A 27,619-nucleotide genomic window follows, 5' to 3' on the forward strand; every position below is an offset into this window, starting at 1 on the left:
TTGGAATCAGAAGTTACGGTCGTACGGTAAGAACGTGAAAGCTGTCGAATAAACTTTCGTTTGGCGATTTTTTCATTTATTTGCTTTTATCATGAGAGTTTTTATCACCATGCCATTATTTATGGTTATTATTAAAAACACACTTTTTAAGGTATTCAACAAATTTGTTTGGCTCCATTTTTTTTTTATAAGATCACAGAATTATTAGCCCTCACATTTAAAATATATATTCATCAATACAAAGGTCATTCAATAAAAAAAACATAAAGTAAAAGAAAGCAAGCAATATATCGGTATAAAAACCATGCGAATGCTAAACTGGATTTGGGTCCTTATTTTATTTATATTCACATATTTTTAAATCGATTTTTTTTTCACGGAAAATTGATTTTGCGTTTTTCGCACCATACAAACCAGCCCATCAAATACCACGCCCCGCGCCGCCAACGGGGCGTCCCGCTTGTTAGCTTTCTTTCTCGGTGCGACATTTTCATTATCGGCGCCCTTTTTTTTGTATACCCTGAACCCATTAAAAATGGGTATAAGGGTATTTTGTAATTGTGCAAAATCCAAATGTATGTAACAGGCAGAAGGAAGCATCTCCGACCCCATAAAGTATATATATTCTTGATCAGCACCAATAGTCGAGTCGATCTAGCCATGTCCGTCTGTCCATCTGTCCGTATGTATGAACGCAAGGATCTAAGAACCTCTAAGAGCTAGGTGCTCCTAGTGCCTGCGCAGACCGAGTTTGTTGCTTCCGATAATCGATAACTTACTCCGTTTCCAAGCAATCGATAAGAATCGATATTGATATCCTGTTTTTTTGGGCAATTTTGGAAAATAATAAGAGTTAGAGTCTCCAAACTTGACATATAGCTTCTAAAATAGAATATATATATGTATTCAATGTTGGAAGAAGAGGGTTCAGGGTATCTCCTAGTCGGGAGCTCCCGACTGGAACCTCTTACTTGTTTTTTTTTTTTTTTTTTTTTGTGGGAGATGCTTTTCTTCATCTGCTTGGAATTGCATTTGCAATGGCCACAAAATGAGAATCCGGCGGATTCGCCCTGCTGATGCATCCAATCGAGCGTAAATTGCACCGTTATATTATTTAATAATGGGCTGCAGGTTACCCTTCGACCTGGCCATGTCGTTGGGCAATTGCGCGATAGTTTTTTTCCTTGAAAATGTGACAGGCCATATAAATAAATGTGCAGGGAAATTGCCTGAAATGCAGCTGAAAATTGTGCGCCAAAGTTTAACAAGTGGCTTTCCATTGTCACATAACTGAGGTGGAGTTGCACAAAAGAAATAAAAGCCAGAAAATCATTTTGCAAGTCCAATTATTGAATTTTCTCATTTGGTGTAAGAGGCGCATTCACTGAGCAACAAGCATAGATAAAAGAACTTTTTTTTGTTGAGTGGAAATTAAGGAACTCTTAAAGCTTAAGAAAGAAAGCAAAAGCTTTATAACTACATTAAAGCTAAGGTGCGGGACGCTTTACGATCTATGCAAAGTGGAAATTGAGCACACTTAAAGCTTAAAGCAAAGCAAAAGCTTTTGGATTTTAAGCTTTGAGCACGTAAACGAACTTAACCTTTGAAAGCATATTAATTGAGCAATCTTAAAGCTTAAGAAAGAGAGAATAAGCTTTATAACTACATTAAAGCTTAGGTGCGAGGCACTATACGATTTATGCAGAGTGGAAATTGAGTACAAATCACAAGCTTTTGGATTTTAAGCTTTGAGCACGTAAACGAACTAAACCTTTGAAAGCATATTAAAGAAAGTAAAGCCTTAGCTATTGTTGTCCTGTCTAATTAAGCAAGGCTCATAAGTAGATTATTTAACTAACATTAATGCTAGCTTCTCTCTTTGTCTCTACCTGCTGCACGTGCTCTATTCTATTAGTTCGCACAGCACAATTCCATTAAAGGCATAAATCCGAAATGGCCAAATGTTAAAAATGTCCGCCTGCCTGCTGAACAGACAGTTCGTTGGGGCTCACAGTCAAATCTCAGCATGAAATTCATTTCGGATTAAATTAAGGATTAAGGTAACTTTTTCAAAGGCAATGCTCGACCAGCGCAGCCCAGCAACGGCTTCGGGCTCAGCAAAACTCTATTTTATTTTATATTATTTTTGTATGCCATTTCGTCAGTCCAAGCGGAAGCGCTCTTAAGTATTTAAGTAAATTTAAAAACTTGTTAAGCTCTCATAATGAAGCAATTTTGTGCATTGCCAAGAATTCTGTTCAAGTTTTTATTGGCTTGCCTCGACAGCTAATAATGCTGGACATTAGATGCGAGCCCATTTGATTTTCGGCACTTGCCTCGGCGTTTTTATTAATTAGCCGGGCATTGGGCGCATTGAGCGCCCCATTAAATGTTGGCCTCAATGAGCTGTTGGCCACGCCCCCCGCACCCCACACCTCGGCCTTCAGGCCCCTCGTAACCTGTCCTAATGATGCTCGACAACAATGCGCCGGCTCAATGATAATGAGCCCATGAAGCATGTGCAGCTGTAGCTTCGGCTCGTTATGCCAGCCAAATGCGGCTCATTTCATTTCAACAACTCCATTAAAGCAACACAAAGGATGTGCGCCAGGTCTACCTGCCATCTCCCACCTGTGCTCTAGCCGTATTCTGTAAACCAACAGCTGGTGTGGTTTGTGGGCCGACAGAAAAATAAAAACAGCCCCAACAGAAGAATTCAATTACACATTTTTGACCTTTTTTCATTGTTTGTGTCACATTTGCTGTTTCTGTATGTTTTTGATTTAAATGTTCTCATTCCTTGCTTAATAGACAAATATGTTTTATGTTTTTCACTCTAAAAGGCCCCCGAAAAGCTGAAGTTAGCAGTTTTGAAACAATGAAACAGCAAAAAGCATTTTTGCATACCCTACCGAAGCGGATAGCATTCTTTTGTCACACAATTGCGACGCTAGAAAGGGCATTAAATGTCGAGCATAAACTAAATATGCAAATTAGACACAGTTTAAGGGACTTTAATGAGACTTTGCGAACGTCTATCGCATTTGCGAAATATGTGAGTATTCGCCCCGAATAATTCGTGTTTCTTGCGATGATTTATCGAGTTTCGTGCCGATGTATCGACCATAAACAGCTGATAAAACAAAGAAAGCAAACGATAGCTTTCAATTATAATTTGAAATTAGAATAATTCCACAGTTTTGAACATTTTAAGATGACCAAATCCCGCATAGATTTCCTTAAATGCAGCTCCAGCTGTTTATTTAAAGAGGCGCTTTTTTTTTGCCACTCACATGTTACCGACATATGACACCTGCTAATGGAAACACCAAATGTAAAGTTTGAATATGTAACATATTTTGAGCGTATTGAAATTAGGCTATTAGCAAATTGGCCTCTACACACGTCTCCTCATATGTCATAAGCCACAATTCCAGGAGGGCATTGCATCTTCAGCATGCCGAAGATAGTTTCTCATACAAGTTTTAGTTTATTTTATTTTTGCTGCTGCTGCCAGCAAAGTTTTTAAGCGCAACGTGGCGTATGAGTAATGCCATTTGCAAGTTGAAACTGAAGAGTTGCATGCGACTAACTATTGCAATTATATGCCGGCAACTGAGGCGTTCTGGGGCCCGCTGCCGGCTAAATGAACTGAGTTCTAATGAGTTGTAAACTATCCCGAAAAGGCAACACAGCGAATACATATATAGTTATCTGGAAGACTATGTAGGCGTGCATATGCCGTCGAATGCTTTTCGGATGCTCATAAATCTTCATTCGCGGCATTCGCATCATCATCATCATGTTGGGCTTGGGTTATGGTCCTTCATCTTTGGTTGCCTTATACATTTGTTTCTGGTGCTCGCCTTTGTGTCGCTTTATGCGTCATTTATCATGCGAATCTCTTTACTTGTCACTTTTCCCTGTCTCTACTCCTGCTGCAGCCATGATTTTTCAGTTTTCAATGCGAACGCGTGACAAACTGACTGACAGTGAATGCATCAATGCCTGACGCCTTGACAAAAGCCAGCCAGCCACAAACTGCGACCGCATAAGTCACATTAAAGCCCGATATCTATAGCTTACCCCATGCCCCCACCTACTCCCTATCTCTATGCTAATATATAGGCAAGTGCTATAAATATGTAACTGTTTCGATTGTCGCCTTTCAATTTCCGGCGGATATGCGGGCGCTTTAAAATTTAATTGACTGTTGCTTAAAAATAACCGGGAAATGCAATGCTTTGCAAACAAAACGGAAAGTAAACAAAATAAACGCAACAATTGCCAACAACAATAGACCGAAACCCGGTTCACTGGGGATACTTGGGGCCAATTCGCATATAATTCAATTTGCGTTGATTTCATAATGAGCCGCAGTCGCATGCATATTTCATAAGTATAATTGGCACTCCCTCTCTCTCTCCCTCCCACTGTCGTGCATATCGAATTGTTTTATTTTTGCATTGTTATATTTCTGTTAGGGCGTGGCCCGTTCTCTGTTGTGTGTTGATAGAATATAATTAACGCGTAAAACTTCTAAAATGCGCATTTAATGACTTTTGTTATGCTGGCTTCAGTTATACATTCCCGAGCTATACATCCTCAACTGTGTGCCGATAATTAGCCAGACATCAGTTAGGCACATTTGAAAGGTATTTAGCCTCTGCGGGACTCGATTCCTAAAGCAAACGAGTTATTTGAATACCCTTGCAGCGGGTATTTCAATTTGGTCTTGAAATCCTTAATGCATAGAAGGAGACATCTCCCATAAAGTATATATATTCTTGATCAGCATCAACAGTCGAGTCGATAGAGCCATGTCCGTCTGCCCGTTTGTCTGTTTCTATGCGAACTCGTCTCTCAGTTTTAAAGCTATCTTAATGAAACTTTGCAGAAGTCCCTCTTTCCACAATATCGTATAGCTGCCATAGGAACGATCGGTCGAAAATTAAGTTGTTGTATGGAAAACTTTTTTGTTTATCAAGACATCTTGACCAAACTCGGCATTAACTATTTTCATTGTGCTTCTTAGATACGCGCAAAAGCACTATAAGCATTATGAAAAGGTTGGGTCTGCAAGGGTATTAGATCTTTCTTTCTTTCTTTCTATCTCGTTTTTATTGAATTTGAACCGGCGTCCACTCATTTGTTAGTCCGACACATGAACACTTAACACGTCCCTTTCGTAGCACAAATCGTAATATTATGATAACAAATATTGTCAAATATTTGTAAAGTATTTTGCAGCATCTCTCCTACTGATGCGCATATTCCCAGTCGCATGCGGAACTTTGAGCTAGAATAACACGCCATAAAAATGCAATTAAAAGCCTTTCGCTATTAACAAAACCATTTCAAATGATTATTAAACAAATAGAGCGAACTTTGTTCTATGCATAACTGTGTGTAAACATTTTTGTTGAATGGCGTTCATGTTGAATGAATGTTTCAATAGTTGTTGCAATTTGTTGTTGTTGTTGTTGTTGTGGGCCAACATTTGATTACCGGCAATAAATCAAACAGCGAGCAATTTGTTTGCCAGCTTGAATTTTAATTTAAATGCCGGCAAATTTTAATGAGCTGCAACAGCACTTTTCCATAACATGCCACACGCCCTGGCGCCCCCAATTCTAGCTGAATTGGCATTTCCAGTAAATGATTATGGGGCACACACACACACACACGCACACACGCACATGTCAAATACTTTTTATTTAAGTGAATATTAAATGCCTACAAATAGGCCCGCCTCGGTTTGGTTTTGCATAAACATATTTTTCATTTTGGGCTTTAACAAATTTATTTGCCAACGTGCGTAACAGATGCAGCCCGACCATGCCCACGTCCACGCCCACGCCCACGCCCAACGGGCCCATAGCTTTATTTATGCAGGCAAACAAACAGGAGACATCAAACGTGCTAAGGCTCTGGCACAGGTTCCGGCTCCGGGTTCGGGTCGGAGACTAGTCTAGAGAAGTAGAAGAATAAACAAAATAATAGTGTGCTGCAGCGCAGCTGGCTCGACTACCAACTACCCTGTAAGCTGTGGCTATTGTAGCTTCCAAATTGAGCAAACTCTTTGGTTTATTACAAAAACTAAAAACCATAAATTAAACATTTTATAGACAAACTGCTCGTCAAGAACAAATATAACCAAAAATAGACTCTTCAGAAGTCGTTGAACCCCATAAATTTAGACAACTTCTTAACTTCTTAAAAAAAACACATTTCTTTCAGTGAATGAATTTATCATTTGTAAATAAAACTTAATTTTGTGTCCACTTTTAGCCAAATTTCTCGCATGCAACTGCGATCGTTGCGGCATCTTTTGGCCATAATCATATGACATATGCCTTGGTCAGGCTTTTAGCAGAGCCTGCCACAGACTCTGCCTCAGCACAATTTCATTATATATATGCCCTTTTCTGCTTATGGGCAACGGGTTGTAGGCACATGTGTGTGCCCAACTGTAGCAAGTGTGTGTGTGCGTGTGGGTGTGTGTGTGTAGAGTGTGTGCTGCTGACGTGTCTATCCTTTTTGGCCAACTTGCTCTTTTCTGGTCAAACGTGTAAATTTATAATTAAACGCCAACACTTTTTTCAAACTCGACAGCTTTTCCAGCCTGCCTCTACCCCCTCCCTCTGCCTACCCCTGCCCCCTCCCTCTCTTGCTGCGGCATTTGTTCTGCATTTATGCGAAAATCTTCGTGTAAGCACTTAATTAGTGGCAAAAGTTAAACAGTCCCAAAACAAAGAGTCCTGCAAAGCACAACTAAAACAAAAATAACAACTGGCTTCCTCTTTTATGGAGACCATTCGGGGTCGGGCATTAATTTATTTCATTTGACGCAGATTAGATTAAATGGCAACAAGGCTCTCGCCTCTGCATTTGCAGCAGGCCAAATAAAACTTTTTTCTCTGCAAACATTTTCAAGTTGTCTCCATTTCGGCCATGTTGTGGTTTACTGAATTACGACTCTCGACTGGCCGTGTGTGTGTGTCAGAGTGTGTGTGTGACATTATGGTGTCAAAAGCTTGATGAGGCCAACTTCACATGTGGCTTTTGGGGCCGGCCAATTTGCATTGGTAATTACCGGAGGCTATCATATTAATAAGTTTAAATCTAAATGCCACATGATATGCAAATTTTCATAGCATACTTTTTGGCTAATGGCTCGTTATGGCAGTTAGGCATGCCGCACACACACACACACACACGCACGCACACCCAAACTGTTGTTAACTTAATACTGAGAAACTAAACAATACGTGATTTGTATCTGCGACATTTGCACGCATGCAACAACAACTTTGATGAAGAACACGCTTCGTTGTGCGCCAAAGAAACAGGCGAACAACAAGAGGAAGAACAAGAAGAAGAAAAGGGAGCTCTGGCAAAACATTTCAAGAATTATTTTTATAAAAAAAAGTGAGTTTTAACCGCATTGTGCCACGCCCACAACTTGCGGCCCGCTTATGGCATTTAATTAACTTTTGCGCAAAAAATTGCGCACAACTTTAAAACGATAAAATAAAACTTTTTATGAGCTGGCTCCTTTTTGCATTGCATTTTGTTTTGTGTGGCCAAATTACAATATGAAATTTAGTTTTCCCCTCTCAAAAATGAGCATAAAAAACTGAACTTGGCGGCAATGCGCGACTAATAAATACCCTGCATCGGGCTGCAAGAGAATTAAGTAAATAATAATTATTGTTGAATGTCTAATAAGATCTTTTCAAAGGCGCAGCCTTTGTGTATGCTCGCGGAGCCTTGATGTGGCAAGCCGGTTCAAATCTCAGTTTTCATATCAAAATTCTCTTTTTTACTCGTGTGCATTTCGCTGACTGTGAAGAGTTCTATGCGTAGCGCTTATTTGATCTCGGTTTGCCGAATGAGGCACAGAGACTGACGAGCGGCAGGTCGCCGGTTCAAATCCAGGAAAGGCATTATATATTTTATATTATGAATGCTGCCTTTTGTGATTATATCAAGCATAAATAATAATTACAATTTTTCTGCTCTTTTGATTATTTTCTCAACTACAATAGGGTCATATACCCATATTTTTTGGCAGACTCCAGCCAATTGCTTCTCACTAACTTGATTCGAGCCGAACTTAATTCAAGCTCTAGCTTAAATCAAATCGGAAGACTCGAACCGGCAACATCTGTCTGCTCTGTAGTACGCATTGCCCTTAGTGTACCTCCCCTTTCGACCATTTGTTTTCTTCTAGGGTATAACAATTAAACTTCTCATGCTTACGGCCCGCATATAAAACAATGCGACCACGCCCACAAACGCCCATTTCGCCGATATTTAAATTGCATAACTGTTTTGGCCCGGCCAGCGTCAACGTTGGCGACGACGCCGACATCTCAGAGTTTCAACCAGGTGCCCCGAACACAAGTCCAGTTGCATTTTTACACTAGTTTACAGTGCTCAAAATGGGCATATTTGCTCTCGACTTAGGTAAAGTCTTGCCAAGTCGGGACAATCTGTATCTTTCACAAAGGTTGCTTTGGAGATTACGGATAACTTCTTCTTAAGATCGCAAATCTTACCAAGTCGGAACAAACTAGATCTTTCACATGTTCAGAGCTAGCTATCACAAGTTTGCTTTGAAGACTTCCGATGACTGACTCGGGATACCCTATATCTTTCACATGCTTTAAAGGCTGCCGATGACTTCTGCTAAAGATCGCAAAACTTATCAAGTCGGGACTCCCTATATCTTAAATCTATATCTATATCTTTCACATGATTTAAAGACTTCCGATGACTTCTTCGAAAGATCGCAAAACTTACCAAGTCGGGACACCCTATAACTTCCACATGCTACCGATGACTTCTTCCAAAGATCGATCCAGAAAATAATTCGACTATATCCACTTTGGGCAATTTTCGAATAGCTCTTACTAATCTTGGCAAGTAACCAAATCAAATATGTTTAATTGAGAGCATTGAGCAGTCGGTTGCACCCGACTGCAACATGCTTGTCTCCTCTCCGTATCCACCTCTCGCCCCCTTTCTGCACTCAGTCTGTCTGTCTCGGTCGCAGTCGCTGGCCCGCGGAGATTTTTCAATGGCTGCGTCAAGTTGGCGGCATAAATAAACAACAACAACAGCAACAACAAAAACAAAGAGCTTAATAATAGCAACAACGGCAGACAACGATGACAAGAACGGCAGCCATTTTGCGTTGGCAAATGGAAATAAACTGCGGCACGGGCAACTTTTGCTCGGCTGTGTTAATGGGTCAATTTATCTGGCTGACGTTTTACAAAATATGGCAACCGACAGTCGGTGAGTCGGACGTGGACGTACACAAAAATTAAGCTGGAATTGAAGCGCGCTCTCGACATGCGAAAACTTCGCGCGCACGAAACTATTTTCACAATTTTAATTGCCGTTCCGCACGGCAAATGTGACGCAATGTTGACGCCGTACTGGTCTGATCTGGTCTGGTCACACTGGCAACGCTCTAATTAGCTGTCAACTTTATTTGGCTGCCCGTTTTCGGAATCTTTTAAATAGTTTGCGCCAGATAATCGCCAACTCACAACTTGAATAGCTTTGCATACCTACGGGCGCCGCCCTGCAAGCTCCAGCTAGCAAATATTAATAAGCAATTTTTTGGTAAGCAACAAGGTAAGCACAAAAGACCCTTGGCAGATGATTTAGCAGGTCTTTGACGGGTTGCCAAGTACACGTTGCAACGGTGAGCTTTGGGGGTAGTAAAGAGTCTGCTTAGTAAGGATTTGCAGTTAATGTGTTTCCCATTTGGCTGAAAGTCGTTATACAACATTTTAAAAATGTTCATACTTAACAGTAAACATACGCCAATAAATTAAGAAGGTAGAGGATAGAGAGAGCTAGATTGGGTTAGATAGAAAGCTTATAGTTTATTTTTAGAAGAACCAAGAGCTGTCAACTTTAAGTTTAATTTCTATAAAGCGTGCCGGTCAAGTTTATTCGTAGTTATCGATAACAGAAATATTTAAATCGATAACATCGATAAACAGCTTGGTTTAAGCCTTTCTGTTAAAATAAGTTATTGGGCTCTATAATTAATAACTGCATGCGATCGCTCGTTATCGATATTGTTCATATCATTATCGGATAAATTCGATTAATAATCGATTTGCATTTTGGTTATTATCTTGACGATTATTAAGTTTGACAAGCACGATCCAAAATATTGCGAATATATTGTAGACACAACTCGACTTAACTTTATTTAACTAAATCTTCCATGATCTCTTTTCATTTGTATATCGATACATAGAGTACTTAACAATAATTAATAATATTTCTATCGATTACCGTCTGTCCGCATGTATGAAAGCAAGGAAATTTGGTATGTAAGTCCTCCTCGTGCCGGTGCAGTACGAGGTTCCGATAGTCGATAGCTTACCCTGCTTCCAAGTAATCGATACAAATCGGTATCGAAATCTTGATTTTCGAACAAATCTCGTATGTTTTAAGAGCTAGAGTCGGCAAAATTGACTTGTAGCTTCTAGAATATATATATATATATATATATATATATATATATATATATATATATAAATACCAACATAGGGAGCTTCCGACTAGAGCCTCTTACTTGTTCTATGCTGTTGCTTTTTTAAAATTGGTCATCGAAAAATTGTTGAATTGAAATTGAAAATGTTTATTGCGCTTCTGTGAGCAACTACGCGCTGCATTAAGCGCAACTGAAAAATGCAATAAAAACAAATTGGCGACTGGCTAAGAATAAAAAAAAAGCATTTATCAATCGGTTAAATTGCGCGCCTGTAAAATATTTGCCCACAATTAAGTGAAACAGTGACGCGTGTGCATATAATTTATGATTTCATTTAAACAACTCAACTGCGAGTAATTATGCGACCGCACACAATCGTACACACACACACACACACACGCACACGCGCAAATATCGCTCATACGCGCCGCAAACCCAAGTCCCGAAATTAGACAGCGTTGCGCTTTGTGGCCCACAAGAGAGCGGGGTGTTGACCGCAGCTGTTGGCTCTCGGACTCCGGCCGAGCGAGCACTTTGCGCCTTGGCCCCCTCTGGGCCCAAACATATTACGTATACGCGATGTGCAACCCACCAGCCAGTTCGTTTGCTCGTCTGCTCCGGCTGAACCTTGCGAATTAATGAGTCGTCGTTGGGTTTATCTGAAGCGCTTAATTTAAAACGCTTTCGCTTACTTTCGCTTTAATTTTCATAATTGAACTCGGCTGAAATGAAATGAAATTAGGCAACGGCAATATTAACAATTTATTGATTTAATGCTTGAGCAAAAACTAAATGTGCGTTAATCCCTGCCGTGCGTAAAGCTGCAATAATTACAAATTACACGCGCGTTTATTAATGGACAGCGGCAGCGGCAGCGACAAATTTAATTAAAATAGCACGTGAACAACTTTTTTGCGCCGAACCCAAAACTATATGGAAAAGTTGCTGGCAATTAGTTTTGGCCGTAAAAATCAAACTTTGAATTGGCGCGGCGACTCGTAGGCTCCGTTGGCGCAGCATCTCCGCATCAGGCGCACATTTTGCCAGCCTAGACTTACCTAACATTTTTATACATGAACGACTTCAGAGCTGGTTTTCATTTTGCTGCCTGATGCAGCACTATTGGCATCAAATTGCATTCCCCAGCTCGTTGCTTCGCTGGCTTTGGCTGTCTTTGACAGCCTGTTCGTTCTGATGATGCATCAGAATCTGCTCACAAAAGAATTGCAATTGTAACGCAGCAATTGTGCGAAAAAAAGCCAAACCATTCGCCAGTTAGAGAGATGCCAACAAAGTCCTACTCACCTGCTCGCAAGATTGATAGGAGAATCAGTTCCTTTTCTAATTTTCGACTACAACGACTTTCAACGAAAAACTAGGTTTAATTCTAAATGAAATACTCAGTGATTTCTTGGAAGTATAACTAAATGAGGAGCCTTCAGTTTTAGTTTCAAACTGATTGACTGACTGACCGTCTGTCTGTCCGTATGTATGAACGCAAGGATCTCAGAACCTATAAGAGCTAGAGATGTAGGTGCTCCTAGTGCCTGCGCAGATCGAGTTTGTTTCCGATAATCGATAACTTACTCGGTTTCCAAGCAATCGATAAAAATCTTTATCGATATCCTGTTTTTTGGGCAATTTTGGTAAATAATAAGAGCTAGAGTCACCAAACTTGACATATAGCTTCTAAAATAGAATATATATATGCTGAATGTTGAAAGAAGAGGGTTCAGGGTATCCCCTAGTCGGGAGCTCCCGACTAGAACCTTTGACATGCGGGTGAATTTTTGTGTTCATTTACATGTGCAAAGATCTTTTTGGAAGAAGAGAGTTCTTTTTAAGCCACGCCCCACCCTGTTCTCTTGCTGCCTCTTTTTATGCTCATATATTTCATAATTTGCATTATGAAAAAATCCATCGGAGTTCGTTAAAATATTCTCTTTCAATTGAAGTCCGACTGTTTTCTTGCTTCCTTTATCTATGGTTCTCATATATCATAATTATTTTGTACTTCGAAAGAATCCATTGCAGTTGTCGTAACGAGTCCCAAATGCCCTTCTTTAAGCTATACTCTTCAAATGAAAGTGCGCCTCTTCTTCAAGTAAAGGCAACAGTGTTTTTGTTTGTTTTATAATTTCTTTAATCAAATGCATTTAATACAGTTCACTTTGCTGCAGCGAACTGTGTCTTAATGAGATGAGCTACATTTTGTTGCTTTTCGAAACGAAAGTATGAAAACCCAAAAAACGTTTCAAAGTGTCGAAGGTTGTGCAGTATTCTTTCGTTTTTCGTTTTGCTTACTTTATTTGATTTGGTTTTTGTTGTTGTTGTTATAAATGTTTACTTTAGCTTAGATTACAATTATATAGTTTGCTTTTATTTGATAGTTTTGCTGACATTTACGAGACTTTATGTTTGTATGAGTTTAAATTGTTGTTTTACGCACTTTTCGCATAAATTACATTTATTAATTAGTTAATACAGTTAACTCAAGTTTGTAAATCAATTAAAATATATTTACACATAAGTATTTGTTTTGTTGTTGTTGTTGTTAACCGCGAATTGCAGCTCAAATTAACAATATTATTAATTTATGTATTTGTTATAATTATAGTTTTTGCATTTTTTGTTTTTTGTTTTGTTTTGGTTTTTTTCTCTAGGTAGCTTGGTGCAAGGGAAAGTGTTAAATTCATTTGAATGCATCAATTAATGCGAACCAGTAATTTTACACTTTGCCATTACATTTATAATTCGATTTTTTTGTAGCTGCAATTATGTTAGTTTTTGTTTGAGAGCTTCTTTTAACCCTGAACTCTGTTAATGGAATAATGCACATTTATTTAATAAGCGCAAAACGAGAGCTGATGCGATTTTAATCTCGGCATTCATTAGAGATGGAGAGTTGCCAATTTAGGTTCTTCTATATTATGATGATCAAATAATTCAGAATAATCCAGAATATTTCACTTTTACTTGCATCGCACAGACACACACACACACACACCCCTCCTTCCCCTTCCTTCTTGGTTTCCTTAAATTGTCAATTATTTGTGTAGCTATAGTCCTCAGTTAATTTGGTATGAATAGAAACTTGACTGTCAAATATGTAAATGCCTTAAAATGTTCATACAAACGGACAATAAACACCGAACAAACCATTTTCCATGGCGTGTGTCTGAGAGAAGAAGATGAAGAAGCACATGGGCAGCATAAGCTGAAAGGAAACTGTAATTTGTCATAGATCAGCTCGTCGCTGGGTTCAGGGTATCAGCTAGTCGTGCACTCCCGACTCTAGTATTTTTTCGATTTTGTTTTTTAGTTATTGTTACAGAAATTTTCATACTTTTACGCTATGCATAACATTAACACTAATTTCCACATCATTTATTGCATGACATTCATATATGTATATATATATATATAATCCGCAAAAATTATCCTTTAACTAACAATATTATTATTTACAGGTGCATGGTCTGTCTGTCTGTCTATGTGTGTGAGTGTATTTCATTTAATTATCATGACGCCATGGACTGCTGTTGATGTTGCGGCTGCAGCTGCTCCTGCTGCTGCTGCTCCTGCCTGGAGTAGCCATTGCCGATTGACAGCCTGACATCGTAATTGATATGCACTAAGGAGAAGCTGGCGTTGCCCAGAAGCCAGCACAGCCATCGCACCACCGCGCTGGCGGCCAGTGCCAAGACGAGGTTAAAGTTGAGGCTGTTGCGAAGGCAGCTGCCGTTGCCGCCGCTCTTCTGCATGGCCGCGGGGCTCTCGTCTGAGAAAATGCAAAATGCAAAATGCAAAATGATGAAAAATGCCTGGCCGGGACCGTGCCTGCCACTTACCATTAATGACATTGACCACAACGCTGGCCGCCTCCGCTGTTGTCGGCATGCACGTATAGTTGCCCGTGTCCAGCAGCTGGGCATTGGCAATCCGCAATCTGCAACAGTAAAGCGAAACCTTAAAGCCAGCCAGCCAGCCAGCCACCCAACTAGTTGAACTTGGGTGGCCCAATCAGTTGCCACATGAAGGCAACTTCATTGATCAAAGCTCAAAATGCCAGCGCGTCAGCTATTCAGCTGGAAACTAACAAGGGCCTAAGCGCACACAGCCACGCCCAATAGGTGCGAATGGGCGTCAGCCAGCGTGTGAATAGCTACAGCTTGATGCTAAATGTATCGTGATGAGACCAAAACCCAAGCCTTACCTGCTTTGGAGCTTCTCGGCAAGTGTTGATTCCATTGAGATGCGCTGCAAGTCGATGGCTGCATCGTTCGGATGGGCCACAAATGGTGTGAGAATGTAGGGGCCGCGATACCAGTAAATTGGCCCAATATCCTGAGCCGCTGTCGCCGGCTGTTTCACATGGCATGTGAGCGTTATAACGCTGCCCACTTTGACGTACAAATCCGTTGGACCGGCTATAATCGCTTTGGCATCTGGCGGCGTCACTGCAATGGCAAAACGTGGAACGTGCACAAAATTGATTAATAGCACTTCAAGGCGCTCGCCCAATCCCAATCACAGCCCCAATACCAATCCCAAACCCCAGCCCATGTTGAGGGCGTGTGGCTAACCGCTGGCAACAACACATTCCATTTGGTCTGGCGACAATTCAACAGATGATCCACAATTACACTCGATGAATCAAAGATGCACCAGCATATACCGCACGCTCTCCCTCTCTCTCTCTCTCTCTCTCAACAGTCTGGGCAACGTTGGCGACCCGTTAATAAGCACCTCGCACCGCCGTCAGCTACGTGACAGCAGGTGGGCGCACACAAATACCTTTAGAATTCAACACGATTTGAAAAGTGTGGCTTTAAGAAATTTACATTAATTGTCTCTTGGCCTTGCGGAATATATTCGGCGCAGTTTAATGGGAACACAAAAAACTCAGTTTAAATGAATTTGTATATAAACCGGTTGCAGATGGATTTCAAATTGGAAAGCGGTAAGTAACAACATATCATTTTTATATTTATATATATAATCGTTTATATTTATGTGGAATATTTGAGCTACGCAATTTGAATTAATATGCATACTCTACTTTCCCTAATTTATTCAATTTGTATATATATAATAGCTCGAATATATCTGGAGTATTTCAAGTCGTTTGGTTGTTTGGTTGTTTGGCCATATTCTTGCAGATTTTCAAAAGTTGAAGAGATTCATCTTTAATCTAACCAAGATCGAACTTTATTCTCGCAAGAAGTGGAGAGTCAAAATGGCTTGTCCATATTTGTTAGACTTTTAAGAGTTGAACACTTCCTTCTATAACTGAGTTCCATATTATTTATCTAATTTTATTTTCAGTAACTTCAGTACCTTCAGATTATTTACAAGTGTTTAACTTACATGATATTAACTTAGTGGGATATTTACAATGAAAATGATTCGCTTTGTAGATAGTCAGCCCTTGTAGGCGCCTCTCTCTCTAATGAGAAGAACAACTAGATAGTGCTCTTGACTGTCTGACCTCTTTCCTTATAAATTAGCTTCGCAATTAAGTGCGCTGCATTAGCTAGTCGAGCTGATTAGCCTAGTGGCATATTTTGCCTTTGTCCTGTGTCGCCTTAAACAGATTACCCATGTTTAACTATAGAAACACCTTTTGTGGATACACTTTGCCTGGACATATGTTTAGTTAGTCTACGCATTGCCATATCGATTTATATGCCAAGGCTGTTGAGTCCAATGAGCTGGTCTCTCTTCTGGGCGCTAAGCTGTTATCAAGTTAACTAACTAACCTGCTGTGGGCCTTGTTGTCGTTGTTGTTGCTGTTGCTGTTTACTGCGCAGTAAAATCGGCTTTACTGGCTGCTGCCGGGCAGTCTCTGCCACTGCCAGTGCACATCATTAACAACGTCAACATTTGACTTTGTTGACGGGCTGCTGTTGGCCCAAAACTGTCGGTGGACGCACCAAAAAAACATTAAACCAATTTTCAGTGCCTATGCGAAATGGCAATGGGACTCTCTACCACGAGTGTATGCCGCGCATTTGTCTCTGTCTGCGGCAGCTGGTAACTGGCAACTGCCAACTGGCAACAACAACAACTTATCTCGCCCCCAAAATCATGGCCAATATTAGAAAGCCACGCTGGCAAAGCTGTGAACATAATGCTTCCGTTCATGATCCACACACACATGCACACACACAATAACAACTGGCGAACAACACTTAAAATCTGTGTTCATGTGTGTTTTTGTGTAAATTGCGCGACAGCAACGAGAATTGTGCCGTGCCACGCCCCGCAAAACAATGGGTCAATAATACGCCCACCGGAAAAGTGTCCCACACACACGGCCAGAGCACAGAGAAAGTCAGGGCCCCGCCAAATATTTTAGGCTTTGCGGTTAACAAATTTTTATGTGTTAGTTTTGCCATTTCATTGAGTTTTTGTTTTGCCGCATACCCCGTGCACATAAAGTACATGAAATGGGGTATCATAAATGGAAGTCTTTCTTTGCTTGATGAAGGGCACAAGGAATGCCGAACGAAAGATCGAAACAATTTATTGTGGCATATAAAATCTTGCACAGAACTTATTTAAGATAGAACAAAAATTTGATCTATTTCTTAACGTTCTTGAGTTCTTCTTGCTGCTTGCGGGCAAGTTCTAGGTCTTTTATCGAAAAGAAATCTATTTTGGGACATTGTTTTGTAAGATTAGCCACAAATTATAGATGCAAATTCCACATAGTTCACTTTTTTAGATACTTTCCTCCATTTTTCCCAAAATTCAAAATAGGAAAAATCATTTTTAAAGCTGTAGTCTTGGGTTCTTATATGTACATGTTTTTGTGCCATATTTAAGGCCTGCAAATTTCATAAATATCGGAAGTTAATCAAGAATCTGCCTTACATAGAAAAAGAAAAACCTCACAGGCTAGATGTGAAGAGAGAAGTAAGCTAAAGTATATGTAACAGCAGCTTGGCGCTGACTACAGGGTATCATCTAGTCGTTAAGCCCTGCTAATTCGATAAATATCGGAAGTGAATCAAGAATCTTTCTATTATAAATATGTACAAAAGCAAGAAAAAACGCAGACGCTGGGTATGTCAAGAAAAGAAAGCTTAAACAGGGTATCTGCTAGTCGTGCACACACTCAGTTGTGTTTTTTTCTTTTTTTATTATGATTATGTGCCCGTTATGGGCAGCTATTGATAACACAAAGACCAGACACAAACAATTCCCCGAAATTGACTCTTCACATAATGGCCACCTGAATGCGAAGTGCGCTTCGAGGACTTTGCTCTTTATGGGCCAGATTTCACTAAAAGATACTCGAAGCACAAAAATATACACAGACATATTGATAAACCAAGAGACGCTGACCCAAATACTTGGTCAGCAAATATATATCAAGTGCTAAATAATATTATATTCTAATTGAAAACTAGCTTTTGTCAGTTAAAATAGACAAAATTAAAACTTAAATGCGATTGGAAAAAAAACCTCTATATATATAAAATTGTTTGTCCTGACTGACTGACTGACTGACTGACTGACTGACAGAAAGACTGACAGACAGACTGACTGACTGAATGACTGACTGACTGACTGACTTACTGACTGACTGACTGACTGACAGAAAGACTGACAGACAGACTGACTGACTGAATGACTGACTGACTGACTGACTTACTGACTGACTGACTGACTTACTGACTGACTGACTGACTGATTGACTGACTGACTGACTGACTGACTGACTGACTGACTGACTGACTGACTGACTGATTGACTGACTGACTGACTGACTGACTGACTTACTGACTGACTGGCTGACTGACTGACTGACTGACTCACTGACTGACTGACTGATTGACTGACTGACTGACTGACTGACTGACTGACTGACTGACTGACTGACTGACTGACTGACTGACTGACTGATTGACTGACTGACTGACTGACTTACTGACTGACTGGCTGACTGACTGACTGACTGACTGACTGACTGACTGACTGATTGACTGACTGACTGACTGACTGACTGACTGACTTACTGACTGACTGACTTACTGACTTACTGACTTACTGACTGACTGACTGACTGACTGACTGACTGACTTACTGACTTACTGACTGACTGACTGATTAGTGATCAACGCACAGCCCAAACTGCTAGGAAGCTGAAATTTTCACTGTAGTTACCTTATGTGATGCAGGTGCACGTTAAGACGGGGTTTCGGGAAATTCCAGCCGCAAGTATGGAAAAATCACGAAAAACATTTTTATGCAACTTTTTTGTATACCATCCGATCGGCCTCAAACTCAATTTCAAAGTTCTTTGTTCAAATTCGAAAATTCCATTCCTCCTTGGTGGAAATGGGAGTCAAAGATTTGGTGGGTAACGTTATCACCCGCAATAGTGATAATTGGCGGAAAACGTTTGTATGAGAGTAGTTTGTTTCCGCTCAGTTTTCAAAATCATTTTCAAAGCTATTCGAGAACCATGATTTTATCACATAAGTGCCACGGGCAAGGCCGGGTATAGCTAGTATATGTCGGAGAATTAAAGTCATCTGCCTGCAGGTCGTCATTATTGGTCGCTTGACCGTTCGGATTCTGGTGTTTCGTACTCAGTGCTGGCGGATGCAGCGAGTCTTCGTTGCCTTTGTTTGCCTTTGACACTCGTGACCACCGCACGTCACGCCGGAAACAGGACAGCCACAAGAGAGAGAGAGAGACCAGATCTAGCAACGCATACGAAGTCACACACAGCCTCAGTTCGCAAACTGAGTGCCCATTCTACCAGAACTAGTATCTACCAGCACAATACCATGATCACACCTTAAAGTCTCATGCCTATCGGGATGCTACAGTACTTCCTCTACGACATATATATATCTATTTATTTGAGTGTTCGCTTTTTGGGCAAATACTTTTGGTAAAGCTTGTTCACACTTATTTGGAATATGATTTTTATGCCACAAATTTCGCTGCTATTTTCATTTGAATTTCAAAAGGAAAAAGAATGGAAAACTATTTGATACGATTTAAATTTTAGATCGAATAGCAAATGCAACAAAAATCTGCAGGTTTAATTTTTGTTGTCCAAAAAAATGAATAATCAAATAAATAGTTGCGCATTTAAGTTTAACACTTAACAAATTGCTAACAATATCAATTATTTAAGAGGCTTTCAAGCTAAATACTTTATTGTTTTCATTATTATCGCTCATTCAATTGATTTTCTGCGAATTTTGCCCATATTTGTACTTTAATTAAGCACATATAAGCTCTCGGCTCGCATTTTACGCACAACTTTATGTTTAAGGTCTTGAAACTGGATTGATGGCAAAGTTTTTCGTGTGACTTTTATGTACAGCGAGCCGTGCTTAAATCTCAAATATAATTTGTTTGCAAGCATTTTGTTGGTTTTTGCCAGTAAGGGAAATCTTCCGGCGTACAAAACCGGTGACGGAATATTTTATCACGCCGCCAACTGCAGAAGGCGAAACTAAAAAAAAAATCTGCGCTGAGCATTTTTTTGCTTGACGTGCTTCTTCCAAATAATTTGCATAAATTTCTCTTCTTGGCATTGCGGCGACTTTCCGTCGCCGCCACAAGACATGTTGGCTGGCCTTTGGCAGAGTTGGGATTATTTTTATACCCTGAACCCATTCAAAATGGGTATAAGGGTATATTGTATGTGTGCAAAATCCAAATGTATGTAACAGATAGAAGAAAGAATCTCCGACCCCATAAAGTATATATATTCTTGATCAGCATCAATAGCCGAGTCGATCTAGCCATGGCCGTCTGTCTGTCTGTCCGTCTATCCGTCTGTCCGTCCGTCCGTCTGTCCGTATGTATGAACGCAAGGATCTCAGAATAAGAGCTATAAGAGCTAGAGACTTGAAATAGATTAGATGTAGGTGCTCCTAGTGCCTGCGCAGATCGAGTTTGTTGCTTACGATAATCGATAACTTACTCCGTTTCAAAGCAATCGATAAAAATCGATATCGATATCCTGTTTTTTGGGCCATTTTGGTAAATAATACGAGCTAGAGTCATCAAATTTGACATATAGCTTCTAAAATAGAATATATATATGCATTTGATGTTGAAAGAAGAGGGTTCAGGGTATCCCCTAGTCGGGAGCTTCCGACTAGAACCTCTTACTTGTTTTCGTAGCAGCTGCGGCTGCAGGTTGCAGGTTGCAAGTGCTGCAACGAACGGAAGCAATGGGGGCAACCGGAAGCGACAGCGTTGATTTGAGTTTATAGCTGTTGATGAGATTTGCGCCATTTTGCCAAGAGTTTGGTTGTTTATTTTTGTAAACAAAGTCAGGTGGCTGCCGGCAGCCAATTTGTAGTTGCAAATTCCCAAATGCTGTTGCTCTACTGGTCCGTTAAATGTTGCCGAACAGGTGCGCCCAATTTGAGACACCTCAACGCGCTCTCCACACGAACTCAGCTAATTGAATCACATGAATGGCTCCCAAGTGGCCAAAAGAGTGGCCAGGTAAACGATTGAATGCACACACGGGACTACACAAGCGGCTCGCCACGATTCATTGCATCTGAAAAGGGGAAACTAAACCAATCACAAGAAACAAACGTGCAAAAGATTCCAATCGACAGCAAAACTATTCAATAATTTCAATTAAATTTCGCCACCTAAAAGGGGGGCAAGGAAATATATACATATATAATCAAAATAAATAAATAAGCAAAACTTTGCCACGACAAACATTCAAGCAAAAGTTGGTTGGCCAAAAAAAAGGAAAAAAAAGAAAGTTTCTAAATCAATTTATGTGCATGCATGAAACATGAACGTGCGGGCTATTGTGTAACAATTTATAACAAACAAGCACACACACAGGGAGACATAAATACACACACAGGCTCACACACAGGCACTCACACACGCACACGCAGCTTAAGCACACACAGGAGGCAACGACTTGAAGTTGAGACGCAACGGAAATCCATTGTAGAAAACTTGTAAAATGCCAAAACAATGGGACGAGAGCGCAGTGTAAACGTGCAAAAAACACCTCAAAGGATTCAACACACACGCACACACACACACACACACACACACACACGTACACACAGGCACGCAGACAGCGTAATGCCCTAGGGGCCACGCCCTCGTCTCTGATGGGCGGGTGTGTATTACAGCCAGCATATGAATTTAGTATTGAATTTAAATGCAAATTGCGTTTGCATGCAAAACGTGTAGCAAAGTGTTTTGCAAAAACAAAAGATAGTTTTTTCACACACACACACACAAACACACACACATACATCTATATATATACATATGTGTACTCAGTTTATGTGGAGTTCCAGTCTGTCCATTGCATTGACCTACATTAACTGGGAAGCTTAACTGATTACTTGATAAACTACAATTGATGGTCGATTCTATAAATTGCCAAGTGCCAAGACATGGCTATCAATTTGGCCAGCACATAATTATATGGTTAGCTCTTAAATTAAACAAGTTAAGTAAGTCGAGAAGAAAGTGACATATCTAGGAAAATAAATTGTATAACTAACAGGTAAGAGGTTCTAGTCGGGGGCTCCCGACTAGGGCATACCCTGAACCCTCTTCTTCCAACATCAAATGCATATATATAATCTATTTTAGAAGCTATATGTCAAGTTTGGTGACTCTAGCTATTAATATTTACCAAAATTGCCCAAAAAACAGGATATCGATATCGATTTTTGGAAACGGAGTAAGTTATCGATTATCGGAAACAAACTCGATCTGCACAGGCACTTCAAGTCTCTAGCTCTTATGGGTTCTGAGATCCTTGCGTTCATACATACGGACATGTCGGACGGACGGACAGACGGACAGACAGACAGACGGAAATGGCTAGATCGACACGGCTATTGATGCTGATCAAGAATATATATACTTTATGGGGTCGGAGATGCTTCCTTCTGCCTGTTATATACATTTGGATTTTGCACAAATACAATATACCCTTATACCCATTTTTAATGGATTCAGGGTATAAAACTGTTTCTGATTTGGACAAACTTTTTGGGCTTTTACTAGATTTAATAAGTAACAAATTTGTAGTAGAAAAATGACAACTACTTAGCTTGAGCTAAGATGATTTTTCTGATTGATGATCGACTTCGACTTCGACTTCGACTACGACTTCTAGATTTATTTCGCAGTTAATTTTATGTCACATATAAATGCAGTATTGTTGCACATATTTTCAAACATTTTAGGTTCTGCACAGATTAAAAATCAATAGAACTATGAAATTACTTTAAGCTCGAAACCCATTTAACACTTTCAATATAGGAGCTCGTATTGTGTGAATCGACAGCTTGGACTTTAAGCTCATTTCAAGCTCATTTGAAAACAGAAGCAATTTCTTCAAAATATTCAAAAGATTTTGAGCATCTGCTCAGCGGCAAACAGATTAAAAGCTTCTGGAATATTGATGAACATTTATGTTCTTCTTCATTTCTGCATGAATATATTGATGCATTTATTATTGACGGAAAATGTTTCAAAAAGTCTCTTTAATACATTTTTATGGTTAGCCATAAAAATGAAGAAACCCTTAAAGCACAAGTATATATATGTATTAATATATATTTATATACAGATGTAGATATTGCCTTATGCTATATGTATATATATGTATTTAGACGCTGCATTGTGGCCTGATGTCGCAACATGACGCATGACTAACGAAAACTTTATGCAGCTGACAAAGTTAGTGAACAATTTGAAAGACTCCCCACGACTGGGCAGGGTACAAAAAGTTGCCAGTTGCAAGTCGTGCGAACCAAATAGGGACGACGACAGCCAGCCCGTTGACAATGCGTAAGAACTCGGCGAGCGAGTGTTTATTACAGAGCGAGGGCGCGAGGGGCTGGGACGGCGGGTAGGGGGTTAGGGCTTAACTCACCTATGACATTCAAGCGAAATGCCATCGAAATCTTTGGCTCCGTGTTCACCTGGCACTCGTAGATGCCGCTGTCACGTGGCTGCGCATATTTCACATGCAATGTCCAATCCTTCGAGTCGGCGGTGCGTACGACCTGCAAGCGGAGGATGCATAGATAAATTGTTAAGGCAACTGCAAATGTCCCCAGTCCAAGTCCCAAAACCCCCTTGGGCTGTCCTTGGGCAAATTTAATCAATGCATACAAGTTGGGCCAGGCCAGGAGCACCGAAATGCATACGCAATTAAGCTGACTTGGCTTACAAATGGGGCCAGCAGGCCCCATGGCCATATAATAAGCCCGACAAGCAGGGATGGAGAAGGGATGGAGGGGCGGAGGTTGGGCAATAAGTAGATTACGTATACGCACCTTGAAGCGCTCATCAGAAGTGTAGGTCAGAATGCCTGCAGTCAGAATGTGCAAATCGCGTTTCCTTATCCAGGATACCTGCAAATAGACAAAAACACACACGCACACAGAGAGTTAGACAAAGGGACTTTGAGCGCCTAAGTCAATTTCAAAAAATTGCCAGCAAGCTGAACAAAATAAAGATAGAAAATTTAATAAACCAAACGACAAAATGAACTAAGCGCTACACTGAAAGCTGAAACAATATCAAAATAAAGGAGAGAAACTAAAAAACTTTTTGCAGCGGCAGGCAAAGCGATTTGCTGCCAGGCAACAAGAGCGAGAGGTGCGAGAGGTGCGTGCCCAAAATGTCAGCGGCTTAAAGCCTTGCCAAAGCCTTCGAAAAATGCTGGCCATAGCCCCCCCCCCCCCCCCACCGAAAGCAGCCAAAAAGTAATCTGCAAGCCTGCCGCAGGCGGCCAAAACTTTTCGCTGCGCCAAAGAGATGCGAGGCAAAAAATAAAGGAGCATGAAAAAATCAAAATAAAACACAAAAAACCTGAAGCCGAAACTAAAAGTGTCAAAGCGGCAAAAGGAAACAGCTACACCTCCCTCTTAAAAAAAAAAAAAAGAAGAAAATGTAAAGGAAAAGCAGCCAGAAAGGTGCTACTAAATCTCGTTCTGTGCGGGAATGGATGATGATGATGATGATGAGCTGGTCGCCGGACTATGTGTTGGCAACAGTTTTTGGGCAAGTGGATTTGCAGCCAGCTGAAAAAAAGAGTTTGCAGCGAAAAAGGCAAAGCTATGCAAAGCAGCAGCATTCGCAATGATAGACAGATTTAGGGACTGCTCTCTCGGAAGCGGCTCAGCCAAAGTGGAAAGTGGAAACTGGAAAGTAGAAAGTAGAAGGTAGAAAGTGGAAACTGTAGCTCAAAACAGATGCTAAAAATTCATTCAGCTTAAGCTGAATACTTTCTATGTGCTGACCCTGAAACTGGCGCGGATTAATGTTGCTCTTGCTCGCGAATTTACAGTGAAATCAATTTTAATTAAAGATTCGAATACTCATTAACCTTAAGCTCTTAAAAGCGCTGCTGCTAATATGTAGCAGAGTATTCAACACATTTTGGCAAACATTTTCAAAGCAGCTTTGCAACTTTGTTGCCATTTCACTGCTGATGCTTAACAAAGTCTTGGCAACTTGTGCCAAAACTCAACAAAATATCTTCAATATTTCAAATAGAGAAAGAACATTGTGAAAAAAACCTTATCTATCGAAAGTGCAATATTTCGCTACCCTTGCAAAGTCTTTGCTATCCGTTCTACAACTCCAGAAAACCTTTAAGAGAACAACATTGTACAAACAAGTAAGAGGTTCTAGTCGGGAGCTCCCGACTAGGGCATACCCTGAACTCTCTTCTTTTAACATTCAGCATATATATATTCTATTGTAGAAGCTTGTTGACTCTAGCTCTTATTATTTACCAAAATGGCCCAAAAAACAGGATATTGATATCGATTGCTTGGAAACGGAGTAAGTTATCGGAAACAAACTCGATCTGCGCAGGCACTTCAAGTCTCTAGCTCTTATAGGTTCTGAGATCTTTGCGTTTATACATACGGACACACGGACATGGCAAGATCGACTCGGCTATTGATGCTGATCAAGAATATATATACATTATGGGGTCGGAGATGCTTCCTTCTGCCTGTTACATACATATTATACCCATTTTTAATGGGTTCAGGGTATAAAAACCTAATCCATTGCATCTTCTACATTCCTCTAGCTTTGTCGCAAAATGTATTTATTTGTCATATATTATTTCATTTTCCCTGACTTTAAATATTTGTTATTATAATTTATATTTGACATATACATATTTTAACTTAATTCTCTCTTTTAATGAGTACTTGGGTCCTCGTTTTTCTCTATGTTCGCTCAGCAACAAATCAGAGTATCGATAATTCCTTCTTCTATCTTATACTATTCTCCAGCTGTCTTTCGACACCTTTGCGAGGTAAATTTAAATGTATAACACAGAAAAGGAGACATCTGAAAGACTATCAATCTCTCCTGCTGCCAGCTCTCTCTCTCTCTCTCTCTCTCTCTCTCTCTCTCTCTCTCTCTCTCTCTCTCTCTCTCTCTCTTTCTCTCTCTCTCTCTTTAACTTTCAGCTTTTTGTCAGTTTGGTCATGAATCGAACTTTAATTATTAAACCCGCCCAATCGGCGCACAATATCAAACTGATGTCAAAAAAAAACGTATTTTTGGTTTTTTGTACGCCTTAAATTAAGTGAAGAGAAACTCATTTGGAGCATCGAATTGATTGGCATTCAATGCGAGGCGCAGCAAAAAATGTTCCACTTTTCGCAGCAAAGTTACGGTTGACCTTTGGAACCCACAAAAAAAACAGAGGAGGAGTAACAGTGTTGTAAAGCGAAAGAAAAACGCAAAGAAATCAACTTTAAAGTTGATGAAGCAGATACAAAAAAACAAAATTAAAAATAAAGCAAAGCTGGATGAGGGACAACAAAAAAAAAAAAGAAGAAGATGAAACACAATGCAAAACCATAAACTAAACTTTTGAGGGTGGCGACAGGACGCGCAGGATAAGGACAACGGGACGAGAGGACTTCTGTCAGTCAAGCAAGAAAATGAGCAAAAGACCAGCTGAGAGATGGGCACAATGAAAGCGGAACCGGAAAACGATACGAGTAGCTGAACAAACTGTCCGAAGAAAAATGGTGAACCAAAGAAAAAAATGTACTTTGGCGGTAAGTTGATTTTCAGCTTGACTAACTCCAAAGTCAAGGTCAATATTTGCCTGAGCGATAGTTAAAAATGCATAAAAAAAAGAGAAGAAAAGAAAAGAAAAGTATGTCGAACGGAAGAAGACATTTTTGTGATAAGGCGAAAAGACTTGACTCACCGATTTATCGCGCAAATTCTCGACGCGGCAATTGATGGCCGCCGTGTGTCCGGTCCGTGCCGTTATATTCCGGGGCATGCCAAAGTCAAAGACCGGCGGCGGATAAGTTGTCTCATCCACTTGCTCATCGAGCAGCTCATCCAAAGCATTGTCAAACTGCGCCGCATTGTTGTGGTGCAAATGCTGGTTACCATTCCCATGCCCGTTCCCATTCCCATTCCCGTTGTGGTTGTGGTTGTGGCCATGGACCAGCGAGGCGATATATACATCATCCACAGCCGCAATGGAGGGCAACAAGTCGTTGTCTATGATGTTGGCAGCTGCAAACGAGAAGAACAAAAAAAACAACAATGAACAAATTGTGAAAACGAGAAATCGAGAAGCGGACAGCAGAAATTGAGAATTGAGTATTGAGAATCGAGCATCGAGAATTGCATAAGCAAATGCCGTAATTGTTGATTGAATTGGCAGCATTTGCCAGCTTCACTGTTGTCTATCGCTGGCCAGGCCAGAACTTCATTTACAGCTTAGGCCATGAACAAAGAACACTTCAAGCTAACGAGAAAGTGCACAGACGCCCGCCCTGCCTCAAACAAAGCAGGGTATAAAAAGGCCATTGCATTCAAAGCAAATTAATTAAATGCCACTCAATGCCCAGAGACAAGTGCCAGACTCTGCCAGCACTTGAGCTCATGTGAGAAAAGTCAAATGGCCAAATGGTTGATGGGTGTGCCTCTGTGTGTGTGTGTGTGTGTGTGTCCACTTCGAAGCCTTGTTCATAGCTCTTAAATGTGTCCGGCTGACATGGCTTTAAGACAATGGCCAATAGAATGCAGCAGTTGGCTGTCCTT

General features: G+C 40.4%; 1 protein-coding gene across 1 annotated transcript; it reads right to left on the minus strand.

Annotated features, from left to right (window-relative positions):
* Positions 1-14,049: 14,049 nt before the first annotated feature.
* LOC115765472 (zwei Ig domain protein zig-8) lies at positions 14,050-26,861 on the minus strand. The gene is made up of 6 exons (XM_030709052.1): positions 26,769-26,861; positions 23,854-23,931; positions 23,448-23,580; positions 14,745-14,988; positions 14,380-14,477; positions 14,050-14,309 (listed from the first exon to the last, which is right to left on the minus strand). Exons 1-6 carry the CDS (start codon positions 26,844-26,846, stop codon positions 14,050-14,052), a joined length of 891 nt encoding a protein of 296 aa, XP_030564912.1. The 5' UTR covers positions 26,847-26,861.
* Positions 26,862-27,619: the final 758 nt, after the last annotated feature.

The sequence above is a fragment of the Drosophila novamexicana genome, unplaced genomic scaffold (assembly GCF_003285875.2).
Source record: "Drosophila novamexicana strain 15010-1031.04,08,12 unplaced genomic scaffold, DnovRS2.1 tig00000974-arrow-arrow-pilon, whole genome shotgun sequence".
Taxonomy (NCBI): Eukaryota; Metazoa; Arthropoda; class Insecta; order Diptera; family Drosophilidae; genus Drosophila; species Drosophila novamexicana.

Excerpts from the sequence above, each read along its gene's own strand:
- LOC115765472 (XM_030709052.1), bottom strand. The coding sequence starts at position 26,846 with ATGCCCCGGAATATAACGGCACGGACCGGACACACGGCGGCCATCAAT. Across the intron at positions 23,581-23,853 it reads CTTCTGATGAGCGCTTCAAG|GTCGTACGCACCGCCGACTC; the intron begins GTGCGTATACGT and ends CTCCGCTTGCAG. Across the intron at positions 14,989-23,447 it reads ATTTCGCTTGAATGTCATAG|TGACGCCGCCAGATGCCAAA; the intron begins GTGAGTTAAGCC and ends TTGCCATTGCAG.